The sequence below is a fragment of the Petromyzon marinus genome, chromosome 45 (genome assembly GCF_048934315.1).
Source record: "Petromyzon marinus isolate PM22_M1 ecotype Great Lakes invasive population chromosome 45, UKy_Petmar_22M1.pri1.0, whole genome shotgun sequence".
NCBI classification, from domain to species: Eukaryota; Metazoa; Chordata; class Hyperoartia; order Petromyzontiformes; family Petromyzontidae; genus Petromyzon; species Petromyzon marinus.
In genome coordinates, this window is record NC_133711.1 from 6113050 (window position 1) to 6138443 (window position 25394).

Here is a 25394-nt window from a genome sequence, read left to right on the forward strand (position 1 = left end):
CCCAAACTCCCCGTTGTCGTTCATGGGAGCCGTGAGTGTGAGTCTGTCGCGTGGTTGATGGAGTTCCACACAATTGAACTTTTTCTTGACCTTCTAATCCCAGATTTAAAGTGACGACGTTCCCGTGGCACGCTTGGAGTCGCAATCTCGATTCGATCTCCTGGCACGGTAGTTATAAACAACGGGACGAGTTGGTTAACTTCTGTTTAAAAAATAAACTATGTCCACTTGGCAGTATATAAATCGGAATCCGAATATGTTCAAATCAATATTTATACTGGAGCAATCATGTCCAGTCGAGGCGGGTCAGAACGTTACAACAATAAACTATTGACAAACACGATAGGAGTGCAAAGTACAAGAACTGTAAACAAATCACCCAAAATATACAAATAAAACGAAACCATCCTATCAGACAGCCCACTGAGGTATTCACTTAGTTTCAAAAGCGACCTGGCCACAAATGATAGCTCAACAAAGTGGCCTTATCATTTGGACATTTATAGCAGCAAACTTATTTTAAATAGTGGATCGGTGGCAGGTCACGTGCGGTGCGTGAACGCGTGACGACTCCCACCTCTTCTGGCCAGCCTGGAAGAGTAGGCAAAAGTACATAATCAGAAAGTTTATTTAGACTGCAGGAGGAATCCGCTGAGCTTTGAAGCTCTTTTTTCCCCAGCATGTCCAGTAGGGGCGTATCAGCAAACGAAATAACCAAAAACACGATAGAAATGCAACATAAATAGAGAAAATGGTAAGCAAGTCACTTTTTTTACATCTATAAGCTTGATACTGGTAGGAACCTGGTTACAACACCAGCCCACAGGGGATTATTGTGTCCGTCGTGCATCCAAAAATGGGAGGGGTCGGGCTGGGTGGAGAGGGGAGGATGGGGAGGGGCTGGGTGGGGAGGGAGGGGCTGGGTGGGGAGGGGCTGGGTGGGGAGGGTGGGGAGGGGCTGGGAGGGGCTGGGTGGGGAAGGTTGGGAGGGGCTGGGTGGGGGGTGGGAGGGGCTGGGTGGGGAGGGGTTGGTCACCCCGTGGTGCCCTTATAAAACTCAACGTTTAACCTATTCACGCCGGCTTGTGCCCGCCCTCACAGTCGGGCATATTTGCGGAATACACCACGTGGTGCCGCCGTTGACCCTGGCCATTGACCGAGCAACCCAACGTTCCTACCAGCTCCCTCCGCAGGAATGTGTTAGATTTGGCAAGGCAACAACGACAACACTACCAGACCACACCAAGATAACGCCACACAGCAGTAGTCCCTCAATAAAATGGTAACATCAACATTGAACTATCGATATACGGGCGGTGATGATCAAGGTTACGAAGCACATTTGCAAATGTGCCTGCTGCGCCCAGCACGAAACCTCTGCTTTGGGATATATATTTCGAAGGAAGGGTGGCTGTGTGGGAGATCCATCCTAGTTGGAAGCACTTCTGCCGGGAGTGGCATGGTCCAATCAATTGCAGGGCTTAAGTCCCTTTATCTCACAATCACTGTTTCAGTTAAACAAGTTCACACTTGGCGATACTGCATTGGTATCGATGGCACGAGCGCACGACAATACACTCAACACAATCGTCGATAAGACTTTGTGGCGTTAACAAACAAAAATAAACTTTTTCCAAAAAAATTGCCGCCGTTTCACCGAATTACTCATGTTTTATTTAATACCATAGCAATGCGATATAGATTGTGTGCAGTGCTGCAAATCACGTGCGGGGATAGATCATGGGTTTGGAGGTCGGGCCCTCGACAAGCAGACAAATCACACTCCCCCGAAGCTCAAAGTTTGAACAGCGTGCAAAGCACATGGCTAAAAGCTGCGGTCCGCTGCGTCTCCAGCAACGTCGCGTGTGCATGCTGAGCACAACGCACACACACAAGACACACACAACGCACACACACACACAACGCACACACACAACGCACACACAACGCGCACGTGCACGTGAACATTTATCCCGGTGAGATCGCACGCGCGCACGCACGCGCGCGCCTCCGATCAGCACGGTTGGCTACGCACGCTGCGACAGAAGTTCAAACGTCGGGTAGGGCAATGCGTGGTGCAAAAAAAAGCATCTCAAGTGCGAGGTGTAAAAGCCCGCGTCGGTGACGTTCAAGTGTGGGCATCAAAGGACAGAAACACTTCAAAAGTTGCGATTGTCCCTGGACTTTAGAGCCAAGCTGACGGTCCGAGTCAGTTTCGTGCGTGCGGCCAGTAACATTTAGCGTCCAGGAATCTTCACGCACGTAATTTTTTAACAGTGTTACATTCACAATATTTCTTATTGTTTATTAGTTTAACAATGCTTCCCTTATATTCTTGGTTCTTTCGGTAAAGTCACGTAGAAGGGAAACAATAAAATAATAAAAATATTGTTTCCCCTTCCCTTATATTCTTGGTTCTTTCGGTAAAGTCACGTAGAAGGGAAACAATAAAATAATAAAAAAATATATTGTTTCCCTTCTACGTGACTTTACCGAAAGAACCAAGAATATGAATCACTGCAATCACGAAAGCTTTAAATAAAAATGCTTCCCTTTGTTGTTGAACCGTAACACATTTCATAACACTGACCGTATGGACATTTAAATACAATATATTATTGCGTTCCGATTTACGAACCGTTCGACTTACGAACGGCCCTCTGGTTACAAATTACGTTCGTAAATCGAGGACTGTCAGTATATTTGTTCGCCAAATCCCTTTGAGGTGTTGGGTCACGAAGTGAAAACAATTTGCATGCAGCACTCTCAGTAATGTTGTGAAATCCTACAATCACCTCGATCAATCGTCAGTTCAACAATGGTGACTAAATAATAAAGACTGAAGAGGGGGCCGTCCATAAATGACGTCACGCGATTTTGGGCGATTTTTGACCCCCCCCCCCTAGTCACACGGCGTCAGACCCCCCCCTCAAATATGACGTCACAAAGATCTGCCCCCCCCCAAAAAAATATAAAACATGCTTCCAATCGCTTTAAACTACTGTATTGTCATTGTAGTGAGTATTTAAGGTGGCGCTGCACTCTGATGTTGTATGATAAAACATTTATGAAAAAGTATATTTAATTAAGTAGAACGTGTTGTCTATATTTATTTTAAGTTGCGCATTTTGATGTGACGTCACATTTCTCACCACCCCCCCCCCCCTTCGTCACACATCGTCACAAATGTCTGACCCCCCCCCCCCCAGGTGCGTGACGTCATTTATGGACGGCCCCATATAAGCCGAACTCCAGCGTGTCTGCACTTTTAGCCCTCCGCAGGAGCCAGTAATCAACAGGTGTAGATCGTAAACACGAACGTGTAAGTAAATGAATCATTTGGCGGGACCCCGGGATCCCGCAAAAATCAGGTCAATAATAATTATTATTTTTATTCTTCAGTCCGCCCCACTACGTGATCCCGACAGCAACGCGCCGCCCGCCCAGACTATCGCACCAACAACAAGCGCCAGCAGCAGCAGGCGGCGATCAACACGATGGGCGCCACCCCCACCGGCCAAACGCAAGCCCCGGGGGGCGTCCGACGCCCTCCGGTCAGCCGTCGATCCTCAGCTTCTTTGCCAAGGCGAGCCCCACCGCCGCCCCCCAGACAGTGAATTTAACGTGTTTATGTAATTTGTCAACTTTTTACGAAACTTAGTGCCCCCGATAGCTCTCGACGAGGCCAATCGATTGACGCCAGTTTTGTTGTCGGTAAGGCAAGACTCGTGTCGCTACGCGGTTTTTCCCACCCCGGGGCAGCGAGTCCCGCCAATTGCTTCAAATGCGGTTAATCTAAACACGTGGACTCTAAAGGCACGTTCCGAGCTGCCAAAGCAACGGCGTCTAACGATTGGTTAATATGGGTGGGAGGGAGGGGCAGGGGGAGGGGCAGGGGGAGTTGGGAGGGGCAGGGAGGTAGAGAGGGGAGGGGGCGTCACGTGATATCGGCACGGTGGGGGAGTCACGTGAGGCGTTGGAGGGGGTGGAGTCCACGTGACTCGCGTAAACAGCTGACGGCGGGAGAGAGGGAAGCGGGCGCCACTTTGAAACAATATTTTTTTTAATGAAATAAAAAAACACAGACACAACAACACACAAACATTTAGAAGATTTGGGGTTTTTTTCCCCGAAAAGTCTCCGCTGTCCCCCTCTACCTCTCGCGGCGGCAGCAGCGGCGGCGGCGTCTCCCGCGAGCGCGCCATGTTCGAGACGTTCCGGGAACGGCTCCTGAACGTGCAGCAAGACCTGAGCGCCGGGTGAGCGTGCACGCGCGTACTGTAACACGTACTGTACGCGTCACTGTACGCGCTGTGCGGTGCCTCGGACACCCCCCCCTCCCCCTTGCTGCGCTGTAGCACTGTACAGGGTGGTCCAGATGTCTTGTGACCCCCCCCCCGTTTAATTCTCTCGAAATTAATAATTTTAAAGTAAGGGTTATTTGAAAACGTACACGAATATGCGAAGGGGTCAACATTTTGAGGGGGTCAATTAATTGGGGGGAGGGGGGGGTCACGAGACCCCTTGCGCGTTGCGGAAACGCGGTGCAACGTTCTTGCGGTGCTGTTAACGCGACGGAAGAGCACGACATTCCGCACTGTACACACTTTATTTCGCACTGTACGCACCGATGCAACACAGCACGCACCGCACTGTACACCACATACACGCGCTGCGCACTGTACGTACTGTGCGGCGTGCTGGTGAACGCTCCGCGTTGCGGTACAGTGGTGCTTTGTACAGTGCACCGTGTTTCAAAACTTATGGTCAAATTGACCTTTGCGTGCTGGGTCGCTTGATCTGACGGTGGTTGTCAATGTACACGTTCGTATTTACAATCTACGCGTTCGTATTTACAATCTACACATTCGTATGTACAACACATCGTAATCTCAGGGTCTTCCGAAAGATGGACTTGTCCTGGCCATACGAATGTGGAATGTTGACCTCTTGCCTCAGGGCCTGCCTGTAGCTGATGAGCGCCGCGCTGAGGAGGCCCGTTTGAGCTGTTAACGGAATTCGGTTCGCCGGGCAAAGCTACTGCCAGCCACGTGGTGCGAAACGTCGGACATTCCGAAAGCACACCGGAGGAGCTGTAGCACATTGTTGTGGCGTGTATTACGTGGAGCGAAGGTCGGGCGGGAGTATTTATAGATCTTTATTGATACGCGCGCGGGGAGTCTTTAGTGATCTCATCTCTTTGATTTTTGCACTTAGCAGTCTCCCCTCTCTCCCTGTCTCCCCTCTCTCCCCTCCCTGTCTCTCCCCTCCCTCTCCCCCCTCTCTCCCTGTGTCTCCCTGTCTCCCCTCTCTCCCTGTCTCTCCCCTCCCTGTCTCCCCTCTCTCCCTCTCTCCCTGTCTTCCCTCTCTCCCTGTCTCCCCTCTTTCCCTGTCTCTCCCCTCCCTGTCCCCCCTCTCTCCCTGTCTCCCCTCTCTCCCCTCCCTGTCTCTCCCCTTCCTGTCCCCCCTCTCTCCCTGTGTCTCCCTGTCTCCCCTCTCTCCCTGTCTCCCCTCTCTCCCTGTCTCCCCTCTCTCCCTGTCTCTCCCCTCCCTGTCTCCCCTCTCTCCCTCTCTCCCTGTCTTCCCTCTCTCCCTGTCTCCCCTCTCTCCCTCTCTCCCTGTCTTCCCTCTCTCCCTGTCTCTCCCCTCCCTGTCTCTCCCCTCCCTGTCCCCCCTCTCTCCCTGTCTTCCCTCTCTCCCTGTCTCTCCCCTCCCTGTCTCTCCCCTCCCTGTCCCCCCTCTCTCCCTGTCTCCCCTCTCTCCCTGTCTCCCCTTTCTCCCTGTGTCTCCCCTCCCTGTCCCCCCTCTCTCCCTGTCTCCCCTCTCTCCCTGTCTCCCCTCTCTCCCTGTCTCCCCTCTCTCCCTGTCTCCCCTCTCTCCCTGTCTCCCCTCTCTCCCTGTCTCCCCTCTCTCCCTGTCTCCCCTCTCTCCCTGTCTCCCCTCTCTCCCTGTCTCCCCTCTCTCCCTGTCTCCTCTCTCTCCCTATCTCCCTGTCTCACCTGTCTCCCCTCTCTCCCTGTCTCACCCTGTCTCTCCCCTCCTCCTCCCCTGTCTCCTGGGTTCAGGCTCAAGACACTCAGTGACAGGTCGAAAGATGTCAACGTGAAACGGAAGTTGAGGTACGTTTGCAGAGCATTTAAAACACAAATTACATTTTCAACTTTGTAACATTTATTCACCGCGATCGCCGCACACTTTGTTCGCTCTGAAATGGAGAGGCTGACTCGGTATGTATGTGTGTTGAACTTGTTTCGTACCGTACGTAGCCAACTGCGCTAATGGGAGGTGCGGGGGGAAGAACAAACTCAACACAAAAAGCAGTTCCTAAAGAAATGAGTTTGTCCATCTCGACGATGATTTAAAAGTTCACGGCTCCCAGTGGCTTCCTAATATCGGAAGGAAGAGCGTTCCGGACGGCCGCAGAAGCGCATCTGAAAGCGCCGCGTGATGCGGTGACCACCGCCTTCGTTCAGATGGCTGTGCCAAAAGCCGCTGGCTGCTGTGAGGATCACCGCAGTTTGCGTGGTGATGGTTTACGCTCCTTGGCGAGACCAGCGAGGTGTTGTGGTTCATTTGTGGCGAGCACTTTGTGCGACTCGGGAGGTGCCAGAAGGAACCACGGCCAATCGAGAAGGCAGCAACAGCCAGGGGGTGAGCCACGCACTACCAATAATTGCCCAAGCTTCACGGTGCTGTATATATTAAGATGCGTCACGGTGGCGAGATGTTAACTCCCTCGCCTGGTATTCAGGAGGGTCGTGGGTTCGATCCCGACTGTGACTCCTGCTGTATATTTGGAGTTTGTGTATCTCTCTCCCCGTGGTCGCTTGGATTTTTCTCTGGGTCCTCCGATTTTTCCCTCCGTTTAGAATTAACATCACGCGTTTTAGAGTATTTGGCTACTGCTATAAATTCCTACGTGATGATAAGCCACTTTGTTGAGCGATTATTTGTGGCCAGGTCGCTTCTGAAAATAGCTTATACAGCTCAGTGGGCTTATCTGTTAAAATAAAAAAGACTGTTTAGTTTTTAAAGATAGTTTAAGACAATGAATCTGGTGTTTATACGCGTGGGAGGAAACCGGAATACACCCGGATAAAAATGATTTGTGTAACAGGGGGGCAATATGCGACTTGCACCTTTGAATCTTACCACCCGTGTATCGATAGTTCAATGTTATTATGCCATTTTATTGTGGGACTGCTACTGTACTGTGTGGTTGGTATCTTGGTGTGGTCTGGGACTGCGTTGCTGTTGTTTTTGCTGCCCTGTGCAAGATTGATAAATCAGACTCGCGTAATTAATGCATCGTTTTTTTACTTATATTTAGTGACTTGCTTACCTTCGAATCGATGGTGCACTCCTATCGTTTTGTTGGCATCGTCTGTTGTTGTAAACTCGCTGAGCCCGTGCCCCGTGCTGGACATCTGTGGGGAAAAAAAGAGCGACATGTGGGGAAAAAAAGAGCTTCATAGCTCATCGAATTTCTTCCTGCAGTCTAAATGCAGATTGTGATTTCTGTACACGAGGGACAGTGTGATATTCAGTTTAAAACGTAAGCTTTCGCGACCAATATCAACCATAATACAGGTGTTTTGGGTTAGATCGCGTAAATATATAAATGTGTTGTTAAACCCGCCACCACCCGGCACAGCCGATTAGTAATGTTTAGTGTCACGTAAACAGAACGTACCAATAATTGGCTGTGTCGGGTGGTGGCGGGTTTAACGACACATTTCTATATTTGCGCGATCTAACCCAACAAAACCTGTTAAGTTTGAAATTCTTCCACGTTTTTGCTGTACCACCACCACCTTCCGTTGGCAAGCCCGGGGTACATCGCTCCCCCTCGACACCCACGGGAATGGGAGTTTCGCAACATTTGTGCGCTCTGCCCCGCCGCTCTCTTTCTGCAGTCTTCACAGTGCCAGGCAGTTTTTTTTTTAATTGAAAGTAGGAATTGGTGAGAACGAATTGCCACACTTCTGTGTCGGATGCCAGAAAAGCATTTTTTTTTCTCATGAGCAATGGATGTCTGTGGTGTAACATACATTAAGTAATAATAATAATCTAATATCCTTTAAATGCTTCCCCATGCCTTGTTGGTCATTGTCAGGGCTCTTTCACCATACTTCACCATGCTTCACCACACGGGTCGGTGAATTTGGGTGAGAGAGGGGGGGTGGGTAGCCTTGACTGGGTGTTCAGATATCCAACTCGGATTGCCGGGTTCTATCATAGCGTATTCACGCTCATCGCTGCGCCGCCGTACCACCGCGTGACAACGTATACACATGGGTAAAGTATGGTCTTGTGTAGATTAGCCGCTTGGCCTTCAGCATTTTGTTTATGTGGGCAGTTTTTTAACCCCATGTTGACTCTTTAATTCTCATCAGCTGTTAGGCCTGCCATGCAAATGCTGCAGCGTTGGCAGAAGTAGTTACCGTAAGCACTCAGCCATTAATTTTTTAAAGCAAAGTCTCTTGGTTTACGAGGGAGACCATCGGGTGGAATCAATTAAAAGTACAGGAACTCCTCTACTTACGAACGAGTTAGGTTCCAGAGGTCTGTTCGTCAGTCGATTTGTTCGTAAGTCGAACTTTACTCCTGTCGATTGCAAACACGTTGTACAGCGTGTACACTAAACACGGGGATCACTTTAAAAGTTGTATCATCTCCTGCAGGTGTAGATGCCACTAGTTATTCACGTTCTGCAGATATAGATGGCACTGATTCTTCATGTTCTGCAGATGTAGATGGCACTGATTCTTCATGTTCTGCAGATGTAGATGCCACTGGTTCTTCATGTTCTGCAGATGTAGATGCCACTGGTTCTTCACGTTCTGTAGATGTAGATGCCACTGGTTCTTCATGTTCAGCAGATGTAGATGCCACTGGTTCTTCACGTTCTACAGATGTAGATGCCACCGGTTCTTCACGTTCTGCAGATCTAGATGCCACTGGTTCTTCGCGTTCTGCAGATGTAGATGCCACTGGTTCCTCACGTTCTGCAGATGTAGATGCCACTGGTGCTTGACGTTCTGCAGATGTAGATGCCGCTGGTTCTTCACGTTCTGCAGATGATGATGCCACTGGTTCTTCACGTTCTGCAGATGTAGATGCCACCACCGCCATCTATTGCGCAGCGGTTGAACTTACGACTCTCGGTCCGGGCAGGCTTATCTCTGAAAGTTCCTAAGTCGAATGTTCGTAAACAGAGGAGTCCCTGTACGACGCAGGCATTTTGTAGATTTTCAAACGGGCGTACAGTTCAGACACTTAACCTGTGGGTAGTCATTTATACAATCATGAAGTGGCCCTTTTTACTTTGGCATAGTAGACCATTCAGGTAGGACTGTGAGTCTGTTATAAATCAGTCTGGGCAGCTCTCCGGGGAAGGTTGAAACGGCTCTCATAAAACACCGCGGTGTGTCGGGACGTGCGCGGGCTGCACTGGGGATAGGTGGTGGCAGTGCGCTTCGTATGCACGTGTCCAGACCATCGACTTGCTCCGTACGTAAAACGCTCTACAGCAGGGGTCGGCAACCTGTGGCTCGCGAGCCAGATGTGGCTCTTTTGATGACTGCATCTGGCTCGCAAATAAATCTTAGCTGACATTTCTTTAGTTGTAATTCAGTGTTAAAAAAATATTATATGGCTCTCACGGAAATTTATTTTAAAATATGTGGCTTTCATGGCTCTCTCAGCCAAAAAGGTTCCCGACCCCTGCTCTACAGCATTCGTCAGTCACGCTGCCATGCCCTTGGAAGGAAAAAAAACGCTTAGGCGGCGACGTTTCGGGCAACGGCCCTTCTTCACGGCGCGTAAATAGAACGACGGGAAAGAACGTTCCGCACGGGGGATGTTTGGTCACGTCCACCTCCGATCAGCGCGGTTGGCGACGTACGGTGCGAAAGAAGTTAAAACATAAACGCGTGCACGTGGGAGAGAACCGGAGTGTCCGGGGAACACCCCTGAGTGCGAAGGATTAACGAAATGCCCCACACGAATGGATGCTACCCGTTTGCTGTGCTACTATCCTGTGGCCATCTGGCAGCCCAAGCCTGGTGTTCCCTGGCAGTCTCTGATCCATGATTTAATCGTATGCCAAGCACAAACCTGCTTGGCTTATGATTAATGAATAAGGTGAGGTTAATTCCTAGTCATTTGCTCGATTTTGTCTAAATGATATGCTGTACGTTAAATAATTATGCATGGGTATATGTATTTAACATTTAACATGTATAATATAAAATGTAACAATAACATAGTAACAACTACTGCTCAGGAAACACACTTATTCAGCTATAGCAATAAGTAAACAACTATTATCTTTGAGTAAATATGTAACCGGAGTGATTAATATCTCTGAGGGTTTGTGATCACACGTAGGAATAATGTCACGGACGTTTTATTACAATCGGCGCTTGCCAGGTTTTGTAGGTACGATGCTTGCTCCTGGAGCTGTGAATTAAACCCATCTGCCCCGGAGCTGCGTGATTGTCAACCCAGATCCCCATGTACGTGCACGGTGACTTTTTTGGTTTGGCCAAAACGTTCAAGCGCGGGAGCCTCCTCCAAACGGGTCTCGAGACGGCGATAGTTATTACGAGATACATTAATGAACATTGGTATTATTTTGATTTAAAGCTTTCGTGACTGCAGGGATTCATATTCTTGGTTCTTTCGGTAAAGTCACGTAGAAGGGAAACAATAAAATAATAAAAATATAAAACAATAAAATTCTCACGACGTTTCGACTGCAACACAAGCAATCATCTTCAGGTGTGAAAACCACAGCAAGAAAATTTGAAAGAAGTGGCGGGTTTTTTTCAAATTTTCTTGCTGTGGTTTTCACACCTGATGATGATTGCTTGTGTTGCAGTCGAAACGTCGTGAGAATTTTATTGTTTTATATTTTTATTATTTTATTGTTTCCCTTCTACGTGACTTTACCGAAAGAACCAAGAATATTGGTATTATTGTTTAAACAATTGTATTTCGGTCGAATTGGCAACTATCCTTAATAACGTCACACTATCGATTTGTGTCAGCGGTTGGTACTGTTGCTCCTTAATCCGCAATCTTATTTCAGGTTTGCTTATTTTATTTACGCCAAACGGCGATGTGTTTTATAGCTTCCTTAGAACATCCCTCTCGCCCTACGAAAGTGAAATTCTATCCGTTAGCTGTCAGACCGTTCTAAATAAAGCAGGTTATTGATTGGAGCGTTGTGTGTGCTTGCGAGTGAGTGTGTTCGTGCGCGCGTGTGCTTGCGTGTTGCGTCTGTGTGTGAGAATGTGTTTGTGTGTATCACTATATGGGCAACCTGTGTGGGGAGCGGTATGCGCGCTGCACTACAAACCCGGTGGGGCGAGTTCGATTTCCGTTCCCGGTCAACACCAGTGACGATTATCTCGACCGGTTCTGGGCATCTCATCGGTCGACTCCGCCTCAAATGAGTACCTGATGGGGTGTGTAAAAACATCGCCACTGGGAAGACAAAAGCGGCCAGGCGTGGTGCTGGCCACCCACCCCCTCATGTGCCGTGCCAGCCTTTATAGGTGCTCACTAACAGCACTTGCCCCAAAAAGGCTATACGGGTGATGTTTGTCTTTGTCTTTTGACAGCAAACAAGACGAATATGATCCTTGCCTGAACGCAGGCACTGAGTTGCTGAACAGGTAAGACTCAAGTCACCGCATTGCGAATAATCACTTCGCATGAATAGTATCTTCAGTACAGATCATTTTCTCAGTCCACTCCTGTATGAGGGCCTCACCTCACATCACCATCCTGACATCACCATCCTGACATCATCACACTGACATCATCACACTGACATCATCACACTGACATCATCACACTGATATCACATCACCCTGATATCACTGTTACATTGCAATTATGGCTTTATTTTTTGGTGATTTCCAAAAGTTTTTTGGTTTGGACATGTTTGTTTTGTTGTAGTACGGAGTTAGACTGATGGCCTTAATCTAAGTTGTCTTGTGGTTGTTGTTGCTTGACTTGCATCCCACTGGGATTTTTTGCACACAGCGTTGGTGTACGGTGCTTTTTTCAGGAATATTTTGTTGTTTTTTTCATGGATTTTCTGTTTGCACAAACTCACACATAGTCACTTTAAGATGTTTTCTTGTTCGTGTTTTTGTTTTTTGTTTGTTGTGGTTGCACCCGATTCAAGAGCCGAATGGCTCACTGGGCTATACCAAAATAAATAAACTAAAAGAAAAAACTGAAAAAAAATCACACATCATCACCCTGACATCATCACACGACATTATCACACTGCCATCATCACCCTGAAATTGCCGGCACCGTTGTGCTAATTTTAGTCGCGTGATGATGATGAGCATGGTGAAGTCTGATCTCCTGTCCGATCTCAACCGTCCCTTCCATGGAATCCAGATATGAGGACAGCTGGTCGGAGCTGCACAGACAGGCCGAGGCCTGCGCTAGGCTGGGAGAGGTAAGGACAAAACTTTCCGTTTCTTGTACCTACACGTGCCGTATGTGTGTCGAACTTCGTTTGCACCGTACCTAGCCAACCGTGGGAATCGGAGATGCGCGGGAAGGACAACAATCTTAACACAAAAAAAGCAGTTGTCAAGAAGTGAGTTTTAAAGGGCATAGCTCCAGTGGCTTCCTAATATCGGAAGGAAGAGCGTTCCAGACGGCCGCAGAAGCGCTTCTGAAAGCGACGCGCGATGCAGTGACTATCTTTGTTCGATGGCTGAGCCAAAAGCCGCTGCTGAAAGGATGACCTGAATTTGCGTGTTGATGGTTTATGCTCCTTGATGAGATCAGTGAGGTGGTATTGTGGTTAATTTTCGGCAAGCACTTTGTGTGTAACGAGTGCGCACTGTATGCAGCCAACCGCGCAAACCGGAGGGGCGGCGGAAGGACAGCAAAGTAAACGATGTTGCTGGAGGAAGGAAGAAAATGAATACAGCAACGTAAAAAAACACTGCTCCAAATGGCCGTAGAGTCACGGACTGAAATGCCACGTTATAAAACAAAAAATATTTTTAACTTGTAACATTTCGCTGCCGCCACTACCACCATCAAATAGAAAGGATGACTCTGTATGTACTTACGAACGTTGAACTTCTTTCGCGACGTACGTAGCCAACCGTGCTAACCGGAGATGCAGGAGGACAACAAACGAAACGCACAAAAAAGCAGTTCTTAAGGAAATTCGTTTTCAATTTAGGTTTAAAGGTGCTTTGCTGGTATCGTACATACGGCCTTCGTGTCAATCCACTGCCTGCTGAGGCCCTCCCCCACGCCGTGGCAGTCGTGGGAGATATGACGCGAGAGTGATTTGCAAACTGGTCCTTCGTCTCTTGTAGGTTAACTCGGTTTTAAATTGAGGGGTGCTGAATGTGCTTCTGGCCATACACCACCAACGTGGGTGCCTTGCCAGCTTTCGTAGTTGCTCGCCAACAGCACTTGTCCAAACAGCCTGTGTGGCTCATGGGGTGTGGGTCTTTGTATGCATGTCTACTTACGTGTGTGTGTCCGTGGGGACCGGTAGTGTATTGCTTAGCATACTACCCTATGAACCAGCAGACCCGAGTTCAATTCCCGCTCACGACCCGATAACAGTAGTCGGCCTTCAACGGGCACCTGATTCAGCCGTTGGGGAGACAAAGGCGGCCGGGCACGTTGCTAGCGACACCGCTCGGCGCGCGCGACGTGCCAGCCTCGGTAAGTGCTCGCTAGCAGCACTTGCGCCAGAAATCCGTGAAGGCTTTACGGGGGTCCTTTGTCTGTGTGCGTGCGTGCGTGCGTGCTCGAGAGGGAGTGGACGCGCTGGCCACCGCCGTCTCGGCCTCGTGGGAGCAGCGCTGCTTGCGGCTTGCCGAGCTCACGGCCCAGATGCGTCTTCTGCCGTCGGTGGTGACTCAGCTGGACTCGCTGCTCGCGACGCTCGGTACCACGGACAGCAGGGCGCCGCCTTACACCGCGTTGCCGCTACGCGTGGCACGTTGTGCCCCAAACTTGCCACGACACACCACGTTGACCGCGACACGCACCGTGACACGGCGTCACGCGCGTGCCCCTCCCGCCACGCACCGCATCTGTCCCGCGACATGCCTGCGTCACACCCCTGCACACCGCTCCGTGACCGCACTGCGACGTCACCCCGGGTCACACCGCGTCGCGCCACCGTCGCGCCGCGGTCGCGCCACGACAGATCCGTGACGCACGCCGGCGACGTGCCGAACCGGCAACCGCGGTCGGGGGTGGACTTATGCCGTGCCGCCCAATGTTGAGCCCCCTCCCCCGTGCTGCCCCTCCCCCCGTGTGCGTGCACCCCCAGGTCAGCTGGAGGGAGAGTGCGAGGAGCTGGAGGACCGGCTGGGCCACCTGGAGGACATGTGCGAGGAGTGCGAACTGCGCAGGGCCACGGAGCAGCACGCTCGCGACGCACTCGCTTACAAGCAGCGCAAAGGGTGGGGGCGGGTCGTGGGGGGTTGTAGGGGGTCGTGGGGGGTTGTAGGGGGTCGTGGGGGGTTGTAGGGGGTCGTGGGGGGTTGTAGGGGGTCGTGGGGGGTTGTAGGGGGTCGTGGGGGGTTGTAGGGGGTCGTGGGGGGTTGTAGGGGGTCGTGGGGGGTCGTAGGGGGTCGTGGGCGCCGGAGACTCAGGGTCGCACGAGAGGCCAACTCGGACCCTTAGACAGTTTCGCGATTCTAGGACTTAGGTTTCATGATACTAGGACGTAGATTTGGCAATACTAATACGTAGGTTTCGCGATACTAGGCCGTAGATTTGGCAATACTAATACGTAGGTTTCGCGATACTAGGCCGTAGGTTGCACGATATTAGGACGTAGGTTTCACGATACAAGGAGATAGGTTTCGCAATACTAGGCCGTAAGTTGCACAATACTAGAACGTAGGTTTCGGACGTGCTAATTGATGCGGGTACTTGTTATCGTGAAGTGGCTGTTCACTCGGGCAGAGGGCGTCAGCCCATTAGAATCGCGATTCAGATTATGTGCGTACGTGTGTTCAACTCCTTTCGAACCGTACGTAGCCGACCGTGCTAATCGAAGGTGCTATTATGGAGCGGGTCCTGGGGGAGTCGGGTGGGGCAGCTCACGGAGCAGGGAACGACCAAAGGCCGAGAATTATAATGGTCCGAGCCGTTGAGAGACGATGGCAGTCTGGCCTGGCCGGGTTTCAGCCCTTTAGGTCGGCAACACTCCCTTGGCAGTGGCTGTGGAAGTGAGGGATTTGCCACCGACCCTCGGTTTACGAACGCTGTTTTGTAAAACCCTGTGTGCTTTTCTTTTGTTTCATGCCAGCCCGATTGAAAAGGAATTGGAGTGAGCCTTCCTTTGCATTTTTACTCTCCTTGTGTCTGTGTTTGCTCCGTGTGTGTGTCTGTGTTTGCTCCGTGTGTGTGTGTGTGTGTCTGTGTTTGCTCCCTGTGTGTGTGTGTATGTTTGCGCGCATGTGCGTTTCTCTTCGTTGCTCTGCCACGCAGTACTTACATTCGTTTTTTGGTTATTTGCAACAACAATAATAAAAAAACGACAAGACGGAGAGGGAAGTGGAAACATGACGAAATGTGCAGTGGACACATCCTGGACTATCTGCCTATGTATCGTGACGACGATTATGATGACCTGCCTCGGCCTGGCATGGCCTTGCCTGGCATGGCCTGTTTGCTGAATCAGCTGTCCACTTGTTCAAATTATTCAAATTCTGAAACAGAAATGTGAAGAGGCTGCCGGAAAGCGGTGCCACGTCGTTGGCAGCGGTGGCGCGCCCGCTAACGCTGCTTTACAGTTATCACCGCTATCTCTGAGAATTAATACATCAGTGTTAATCGTGATAGGATGAACATTACTCTCCTGCGGCAGGCTGGATGGGAAACTGCCGCCCTCCACTCTGTGTGGACCAGAGGTCACTTACGGGGATCTCGGAGGTCATCGTCATCATCGTCACGACCCATGGGCAGATAGCCCCGTAGGTGTCCACGGCACACTTCATCATTTGTTTCCATTTTCCTCTCTGTCTTGTAGTACCAATACGCTCAAGGTAGTGGCCACATCTTTCTGGCACCAATCTCTTCTTATGTCGTTATCGTCAAGCCATTCTCTGTGACGTCTTCCCTCTCTTTCAGGTTCCTTCTGTTATTCCAAACAACACACTTTAAGATTTCCTGTTGTCCATCCTACATGTGTGTCCAAATCCTTTCTCATCATTGCCTGTATCATCATCAGGTCGTCTTCTTCAATGGTGCAACATTTTTTTCCTTCTATGTTGGTCACTCTTCGGGCCCAGTTTAGATGCGCTATCCTTCTACAGCAATACATTTCGAATGCCACAATATCTTATCACTGCCAGTCTTATTTTTTACTGTCCAAGTCTCGCAGGCATACAAAGCTGTACTGAACACGCATGTTCTTAACATGTTCAGTTTGAACGGTAGAACAATGCCACAGTACAGCAGACGCACAATGGGCGGTGACGCGTCCCAGCGTCGGCGCTGCTCGTTGTTCGCAGAGGTTCTTCGCGGTTCGAATCCAGTGGCCACCCTGGTTAATACTGCGGGCGTGTGATAACTACACGCCGTCAAGTACGGCAAAGTCATCTCGAAGACCCGAGTTGACGTGGGGAGGCCCTCATCCAGCAGTGAATTTGCAAATGGGATTTACATGACAGGGTAATGCTAATGGTAACATATCTGGATATTTTTTTGTAATCTGTAAAAAATTAGTTGCCGATCAATCTATTGCATGGTATAAGTAAATTACACTTGGCTTCATCATTCTCTCGTCAAACGACGGTACGAGCAGAGGATTGCAAGAGTCCTTCAAATGTACAATTCTATAAGTTCAATTCTGAAGCCAGATTGAGAGGGTGGCGCGGTGGTAATGCTCGTGTCTCACAGCAAGCAGGCCCTAGGTTCGATTCCCGACCCGGGCACTTTTCTGTGTGTGGAGTCGTCTAAATGTTATCTGTTTAACACGTAGGCTTTCGCGACCAATATTATTCATAATAAAGGTTTTTGGGTTAGATCACGTTATTTATAAATGTGTCGTAACCCTCCACCACCCGACACGGCCAATCAGCAAATGATTGGCCGTGTCGGGTGGTGGAGGGTTACGACACATTTATAAATAACGCGATCTAACCCAAAAACCTTTATTATGAATGAATGTTATCTGCATGGGATTCTTTCCGATTTAAAGCTTTCGTGACTGCAGGGATTCATCTTCTTGGTTCTTTCGGTAAAGTCACGTAGAATGGAAATGAAATAATTATAAAATAATGTTTTATTTTGATTATTTTATTTCCATTCTACGTGACTTTACCGAAAGAACCAAGGAGATGCATGGGATTCCTTCAGTTTCCCCATCTTACCTCCATCGTTAAAAACGACGCGTCCAGGGCAACCGGTATTGGCCGAAACATCGCAATGCTGGAAACAAAGTTACCTGCACATGTTCTCCGCTTAAACATCAGCATCATCAGCAACATCGCCCGCCCCTACTACGAAACAAAACGACGACAGGACCTTCCTGAAAACGAATCTTGAGACTCGGTTAGGCTTTTCGAGGTGGCTAACAAATCACGGTTATCGCCACGGTGCGAAGTTTGCCATCCCCAAGGGGAAGCCACCCCTTCTCCAACCTGCCCCCCCCCCTCCCGTGCCTTCGCCTTTTGTGTTTCTTAAAGAAGGCACCAGAGGCATCGCCATCATTTCCCTCCCCCACCCCTTCGCCGATTCGTCGGCGCTGTTGTCGTTCTGATTGCGGTGCAATTGCGCCGCGTGATTTGCCGTTCAAGTGTGTGGGGGTGGGGGGGGGGGCGCCATAGCTCCCGTAATTCTGGTTGGCGACGCCGTGCGTGGGCGCTTGGGGTGCGCGTCGGCTGTGTGTGTGTGTGTGTGTAGGGGAGCGGTAGTGTAGTGGTTAGCGCTACGCTGCGCTGTGAACTTAGCGACCCCGGTTCGATTTCCGCTCACGGCCAACACCGGTGACGATTATCTGAACCGGTCGTGGGCCTCCCCTAGGTCGAATGTGTACCTGGTGCGATGTGTAAACGTCGCCGCTGGGGAGTGCCGGCCACCCACCGCCTCGTGTGCCGTGTCAGCCTTCATAGGTGCTCGCTGACAGCGCTTGCCCCTGCAGTCTGTTAAGTTTATACGGGGGATCTTTGTCTTTTATTTGTAGGTGCTCGCCAACAGCACTTGCCCCCACAGAACAGTCTGTTACAGGCTGTACGGGAATCTTTGTCTTTATATTTGAGGGGAGCGGTAGTGTGGCGGTTAGTGCACTGCGCGACTAACCCAGCAACCAGAGTTCGATTCCCGCTCACGGCCAACACCAGTGACGATTATCTGGCCCTCCCCTAAGTCGACTCAGCCTCAAATGAGTACCTGGTGTGGTCTGTAAAAAACATCGTCACTGGGTAGACAAAGGCGGCCGGGCGTGGTGCTGGCCACCCACCCCCTCGTGTTCCGTTCCAGCCCTCATAGGTGCTCGCTCACAACACTTGCCCCGACAGTCTGTTAAGGCTATATATGTGTGTGAGATAATTCCTGTAGATAGTGTTGTCAATTGACGATGTATTCATGCTAATTACGCGTTTGCTTTCTTCACAGGAAAGAGCACGAAGCCTTCAAAAGTAAGTAAAGCGTTTCTTTAATACAAATGTTCACGTTCACTGGGATTGCTTTGTCTCAACATTTTACCAAAACGAAGTTTACGGGGTAGACGCCCACAGGGGGAGTGTCTGTAAAGCTGAAATCAAGGAATGACAAGTGACATCGATGTGTGTTGGCGATAACCTATGGAAACCAAATATAACGCTATTTCAACAGTCGAGAATCACCGTTGGCGCCACTGGCCGTGATCGGTCCACTGCTTCTCTTGGGGGTCCGTTAGCTTAATCGATCAATCGACCCAGTTGTATATCATCGTCAACGTCTCGACTGCATTATCATCCTCTCTACTGCATCATCATTATCTTGACTGCATCATCTCTACTGCATCATCATCATCATCTCTACTGCATCATCATCATCATCTCTACTGCATTATCATCATCTCTACTGCATTATCATCATCATCTCTACTGCATTATCATCATCATCATCTCTACTGCATCATCATCATCATCTCTACTGCATTATCATCATCTCTACTGCATTATCATCTCTACTGCATTATCATCATCATCATCTCTACTGCATTATCATCATCATCTCTACTGCATTATCATCATCATCTCTACTGCATCATCGTCATCTCGAATGCATCATCATCATCTCTACTGCATCATCATCATCTCTACTGCATCATCATCATCCTCCCTACTGCATCATCATCATCTCTACTGCATCATCATCATCCTCCCTACTGCATCATCATCATCTCGATTCGTCTTCACCATCACCACTACTTGACTGTGGTACGATGCCACGTCAGTTGGTGACGTGGCCAACTCAAATCCCAGCGCTTCCCTCCCATCCCATCCCCGTTACGTCAAGGGCCCCGTTAAAAATAACAACAACTCATCACCCCTGGGGGACCCATATGCCTCTGCTCCCTGGGATCCCAAACCCTTTAGCGTGACCTTGGCCAGCACCTGCAGCCAAAACATTCGCTCGCGAACTGGCTCCTCCCCCGCTCGCCCGCCCACTCAACAGCGCTCGCTAAATTGTTTACACTAAAACGATTTATTTTATTTTACCAGGTGAGGCCCACTGAGCTGTATTTTGCTCTTTTTCACAAGCGACCTGGCTACCACAAATGATTGCTCAACGAAATGATTGCCCATCCACTTACCAACCCTCGCTAAACTATTTAAACTAATCATGTTTTTTTCCATAATAGAGGCTTTTTGGGTAAGATCACTTAAATATATAAATGTGTCGTTAAACCCGCCACCACCCTGCACAGCCAATTAGTAAGGTTTGTCACATAAACAAAACATGCCAATTAGTTTTATTTCATAATACTAAACTTTTTTTTATTTTACCAGGTAAGGCCCTCTGAGCTATGTAGCTCTTTTTCAGAAGCGACCTGGCCACAAATGATAGCTCAACGGAAGTGGCTTATCATGTGGTTATTCATAGCAGCCAAATACTAATAAACGCGTGACGTCGATTCTAAACGTGGAGGGAAATCCACGCGACCACGGAAATTCCAGTTATACAGCAGGCGTCAGGGTCGGGAGCGAACCCACGACCTCCTGCATACCAGGCGAGGTGGTTAACTTCGAGCCACCAGCGGCCACGTTCGTGCACACACAATACAATGGTGTGGTGGGTATGGACAAAATTACGGTTTTGCCTCATCCAGTTCCTTCCTTGCTTGCACGCACGCTCCGTGTTCCTGTTGCTGCTGCTGCTGTTGTTGTTGCTGTTGTTGTTGCTGTTGTTGTTGCTGTTGTTGCGGAGTAAATTCTTGGAATACGCGGAGAGAGCGGCGTGCAGGTGTGGTGGTTGTCGGCTGGCAGGAAGCCCACGGGATGTTTCTGGGAGCGGTCTTGTTTGGCGCTTGCCGGCGTTCCCCGGCGATAACCGAGCTGAACCAAACGGTTAATTTGACTGCTTTTGGGTTATACTGCAAATAGATACCTTCGCAATTGGTCGGTGGTCCGTATATATCGACATATAATTGTATTTGTAGATCAGTGTCCCCGTCTTCGGATGAGATGTGGAAGGTTATGTATTGGGCGGGGTGAGGATTCTGTATCGGTTAAGACGAGCATTCTGTATCGGATAGGATGAGGAATCTGTGTTGGATGGAATGAAGATTCTGTATCGAATGAGTTTTTTTCATAATATGGGATGAGGATTCCTTATTGGATGAGACTAGCGTTCTGTAACGGATGGGATGAAGATTCTGTATTGGATGGCATGAGGATTACATGTCGGATGAGGCTAGCATTCTGTATCAGATGAGGATTCCGTATCAGATGGGATGTGGATTCCGTATCGGATGAGACTAGCGTTCTGTATCAGATGGGATGAGATTGGTGTATCTGTCAAGGCAAGGGTTCTGTATCGGATTGGACGGGGGTTCTGTATCCTTCCAGACGAGTGTTTCGAACTGTGGACAAATGGGAATTTCAGCGGCTTCTGTCCCGGAGAAGACAAAAATCCACTGCAACAATTTTACTGCACCACCCCCTCCTACGACTGTCTGACCCCCCCTCCCCCCGCCATCACCCTCGCACTCAAATCCACGTCGCTGCCTTCCCCCGAGCCTCTCCGCCGCTGCTGGTACGGTCACGGGCGGCGGCTTCACTTCCTTTTGCCGCTGACTCGGCAGTTCCGAGAGCCGCTCTGACTCTCCTTAATGAGAACAGAACGATCGATCGCTCGATCGCTCGCACTCCCGCAGCCTGCAGGCGGTTGCGCCTCTGTTGCCAGCCCTCGTCGGCGATCGTGGGCAAGCGTGCGCCGTTAATTTCCCCGTTAAACGTCGTGATCGCGGCGATTGGCATCGTCGCGGTCGTCGTCAGCGGTGGCTTTGGAGATGTTAACTACCTCGCCTGGTATGCAGGAGGGTCGTGGGTTCGATTCCGACGTTGACTCCCGCGTCTCTCTCTCGCCCCGTGGTCGCGTGGATTTTACTCCGGACCCTCCGGCGTTTCCCCTCCACATTTAGAATCAACATCACGCGTTTAGAGTATTTACACGTGATAAGCTGTTTCGTTTCGCTGTCATTTGTGACCACGTCGCTTCTAAAAAAAAAGCTACATAGCTCAGTTGATACAAACGTATAACATCTTTGCGTGATCCACCAACTCCCTGCGGCCGAGTTAATCGATTACGCAGTACCGCTCACGGCCGTGGGTTCATAACAGTAATAACAACAGCATGAATAATTAACGACGAAGGGAAAACATGCGGCTGACGTGACGTTAATACGCGAGCAGATTAATTAATAAGTAAGCATTCGGGACAAATGCGCTTCAATTATTTAGCGGCGGGAGCGATGGACGTAGGATAGGAGGAGGTTTCTCCTTTCCTCGTTGAATGAGTTTTAGAAATGTTTTCCCCGTAGCTCACGAAACCCGAGAGCACGCAGTGTCCACTTCCATCGTTCGCTGGCGGTGACAACATGCAGACATTCACCAGGCGATGTGGATCTCCGTGCGAGGAGACTATGGGTCTCTGTGTGAGTCTGTAGCTTTCTGTGCGTGACTATGGTTCTCTGTATGAGTCTACGGTTTTCTGTATGAGTCTATGGATCACTTTGTGAGTCCGTCTCTGCGAGTCTATGGTTTTCTGCGCGAGTCTATGGATTTCTGAGTGGATCTCTTTCTGAGTCTCTGGGTCTGTGGGTCTCTGCGTGAGTCCGTTATGAATATATATTGCTGATCAACTCCTTGCTGTTTGAAATAAGCTGACAAGTCATCATTAACCAGGTTGTAGAACACAACAAACTACTTTAAATCATTAATACAACTTAATATTTCCCCCCAACTTTATCTCGAGTTGATTTGAAGCTTTCCTGACTGCAGGCATCCATACTCTTTGGTTCTTTCGGTAAAGTCACGTAGGTAGAACAAAAATAGATCCCGACGTTTCGATCGCAACACAAGCAATCGTCATCAGCAGTTTGTTTCTTGCTGTGGTCGTCCCACCTGATGACGATTGCTCGTGTTGTGATCGAAACGTCGGGATCCATTATTTTTTTATACCTACGTGACTTTACCGAAAGCACCAAAGACTATTCATCTCGAGTGTGCCGTCGGCATCGTGCCTTGAGATCAACAATCTATTGGGAACCCGCAGGGTAGTAGTGCAAGCCTTGCTGTATGAGAACGGCCCCGCGGAAGCGGACACCGCAGAGCTAACTTTGAGTTGCCTTCCTGCTCCCTGTGATCTACGCAGTTGGAGCCATCACCCTCCCACCCCCTCTGTCTTGGTGGTCAAATTGATACCCATATATGCCCAACATCGTACCTCCGATTAGCACGGTTGGTTACGTACAGTGTGAAAGACGTTTAACATGCACACATACGTACATACGTCAGTGGAGAGTGATATCTCAACTGGTCTTGGGCCTCCCCTAGGTCGACTCGGCCTCAAATGAGTACCTGGTGCGATGTGTAAACGTCGCACCAGGTACTCATGTGTAAACGTCACCACTCGGGAGACAAAGGCGGCCGGGCGTGGTGTTGGCCACCCACCCCCTGGTGTGCCAGGCCCGCCTTCTTAGGCTCTCGCTAATAGCGCCTGCCCCAATAGTTTGTTCACCCTACAAAGGGGGATCTTTCTCTTTGTGCGAGATCGAACGCACGATCGTAGGTTTGTGTCGAGCAATGGATAGACCGTAGCTGGGTAGGTGGCTCGCAGCACTTGCCCCAGCAGCCCGTGTCTTTGTGTTTGTGCGAGGGTGCGTGTGGGCGCGTGCGGGCGCGTGCGTTGGTGTCGTCAGCTACGGATGGACCGTAGCTGACTACGACGAATAAGCAGACGTAGGGACGTGCGGTGGTAATCCTCCCGCTCCGCATAGGCGACCCCGAATTATCCGTGCTCATCCCCCCCCCCCCCCTCTTCCTGCGCCACTGGCCGTGCAGCGCGGAATACAAATGCGCAGCGTCGGGAAATAAATAAATATATGGACACACGAAATACATGAGAAGTCCCCATCACCCCCACCATCCCATCCACCACCACGTCCCCAGCACCACCACTACCTCCCCACTACCACCTCCCCACCACCACCTCCTCTGTCTCGCTAAAACCCTTTGTCCTCTCCTACCCCCCCACCCCACCCTCCCGCTGCTGATCTCCGCTGGGCTGGGTTCGCGAGGGCCGATGTCCGTCATCCGTCCTCCGCCTGCAGAGCCGGAGCAGCGTTAAGAGAGCTGGGGCGGCTGGCTAAACGAGAGAGCGCGAGAGACGGAGAGGGCGCGCGAGTGACGGTGGGGTGTGGGGGTGAGTGGGAGAGCGGGGGAGAGCGGGAGCGACTTGAGGAGGAGTGAGAGAGGGAGTGACTGAGAGAGCGAGCGAGAGCGTAGGGGTGCGAGTGAGCAGCCGAGATACTGAGGCGAGAGAGGGCGTGATCGTGCGCGACTGAGCGAGAGAGAGAGAGGAGCATGAGAGAGACGGCGAGAGACTGAGTGGGCGTGCGAAAGCGGAGGGACAGAGAGAGGCGAGCGAGCAACTGAGCGAGAGAGAGAGAGTGTGTGTACGCGACCGAGCGAACGAGAGTGGGAGCGAGAGAGAGGAGGGTGCGAGAGCGCGTGTGTGTGTGCGTGCGTGCGCGTGGGCGCGCGATCGCGTTCGGTGCGCGCCAAGGCGTAGACGCTGCGACGCTTTGGCGGTGCCGACCATGTCCCGGCGAGGCTCCGACTGAGACATGAACGACCAGAAGCTGTGCCGCGGAGGTAACCGCTCGCCCGTCTCGCCTGTCTCGCCCGTCTCGCCCGTCTCGCCCGCGTCGACCTCCCCTGGCACCGCGGCCCATCCACAGCCGGACACCGGCGCTCGGTTCTTTCGCCGAATGTTGTCCGCCGCCAACGCTGGTGGGCCCGAGGTGGGAAGGCGCGTGGCGCGACGCCGTGGTGGCCACGGCTGAGCGGGACGCCGGATGCGGAGATATTTTTTGGGTCGCCGACGCGGGCAGGTCCGGCTGAAATGAAGCGTTGTGCGCAGCTGCTGCGGATGTGTGTGCGTGTTTGTGTGCGGGTGTGAGTGTGTGTATGCGAGTGTGTGTGTGTGTGGGTGTGTGTACGATCCACTCGGTCCGCTCGGCCTCAAATGAGTATGCGGTGTGCAGTAAACATCGCAACTGGGGAGACAAAGGCGGTTGGGCATGGGGGTGGGTGGCCAGTGAGATGTTAACTACTACGACTGATTTTCAGGAGGTCACGGGTTCGATTCCGACCCTGACGCTTTTACCGACGCCTGCTGTATATTTGGGCTTTGCGTGTCTCTCTCTCTCCCGGTGGTTGTGTGGACTTTTCTCCAGGTCCTCCGGTTTTTCCCTCCACGTTTATAAACACGCGTTTAGAGTATTTGGCTGCTGCTGTAAATTTCTACGTGAGAAGCTACTTTGTTGAGCTATCATTTGTGGCTTCTGAAAAAGAGCTCTGTAGTTGAGCGAGCCTTACCTACTAAATTTAAAATTGTTTAGTTTAGTACCATGCCGGCCTTCATAGGTGCTCGCTAACAGCACTTGCCCCGACAGTCTGTTAAGGCTATCTGGGGCAGGTCTTTGTCTTTGTGTGCAGTAGAAAGCTGTAATGTAGTGGTCGAGCCGAGTTCAATTCCCGCTCACGGCAAACGTCAATGGCGAATGTCTGCACCAGCCCTGGCCCTCCCCTAGGTCGACTTAGCCTTAAATTAGTACCTGATGAGGTGTGTAAATATCACCACTGGGGAGACAT

The 25394-nt window shown here is 50.5% G+C and overlaps 1 protein-coding gene across 2 annotated transcripts in view; it reads left to right on the forward strand.

Moving 5' to 3' along the window:
• The first annotated feature begins 3945 nt into the window (after positions 1–3945).
• LOC116952081 (dysbindin-like) overlaps positions 3946–25394 on the forward strand; it is a 50857-nt gene continuing 29408 nt past the window's right edge. Inside the window, exons 1-8 of one of the 2 annotated variants that reach the window (XM_032971123.2) lie at positions 3946–4259; positions 6066–6119; positions 11631–11684; positions 12427–12487; positions 13822–13954; positions 14345–14477; positions 15332–15352; positions 18643–18665. In XM_032971123.2, coding sequence (XP_032827014.2) covers positions 4204–4259; positions 6066–6119; positions 11631–11684; positions 12427–12487; positions 13822–13954; positions 14345–14477; positions 15332–15352; positions 18643–18665 — 535 coding nt within the window. In that variant the 5' untranslated portion in view covers positions 3946–4203. The remainder of the gene's footprint in view (positions 4260–6065; positions 6120–11630; positions 11685–12426; positions 12488–13821; positions 13955–14344; positions 14478–15331; positions 15353–18642; positions 18666–25394) is intronic. The other variant, XM_032971124.2, reaches the window with a different exon arrangement.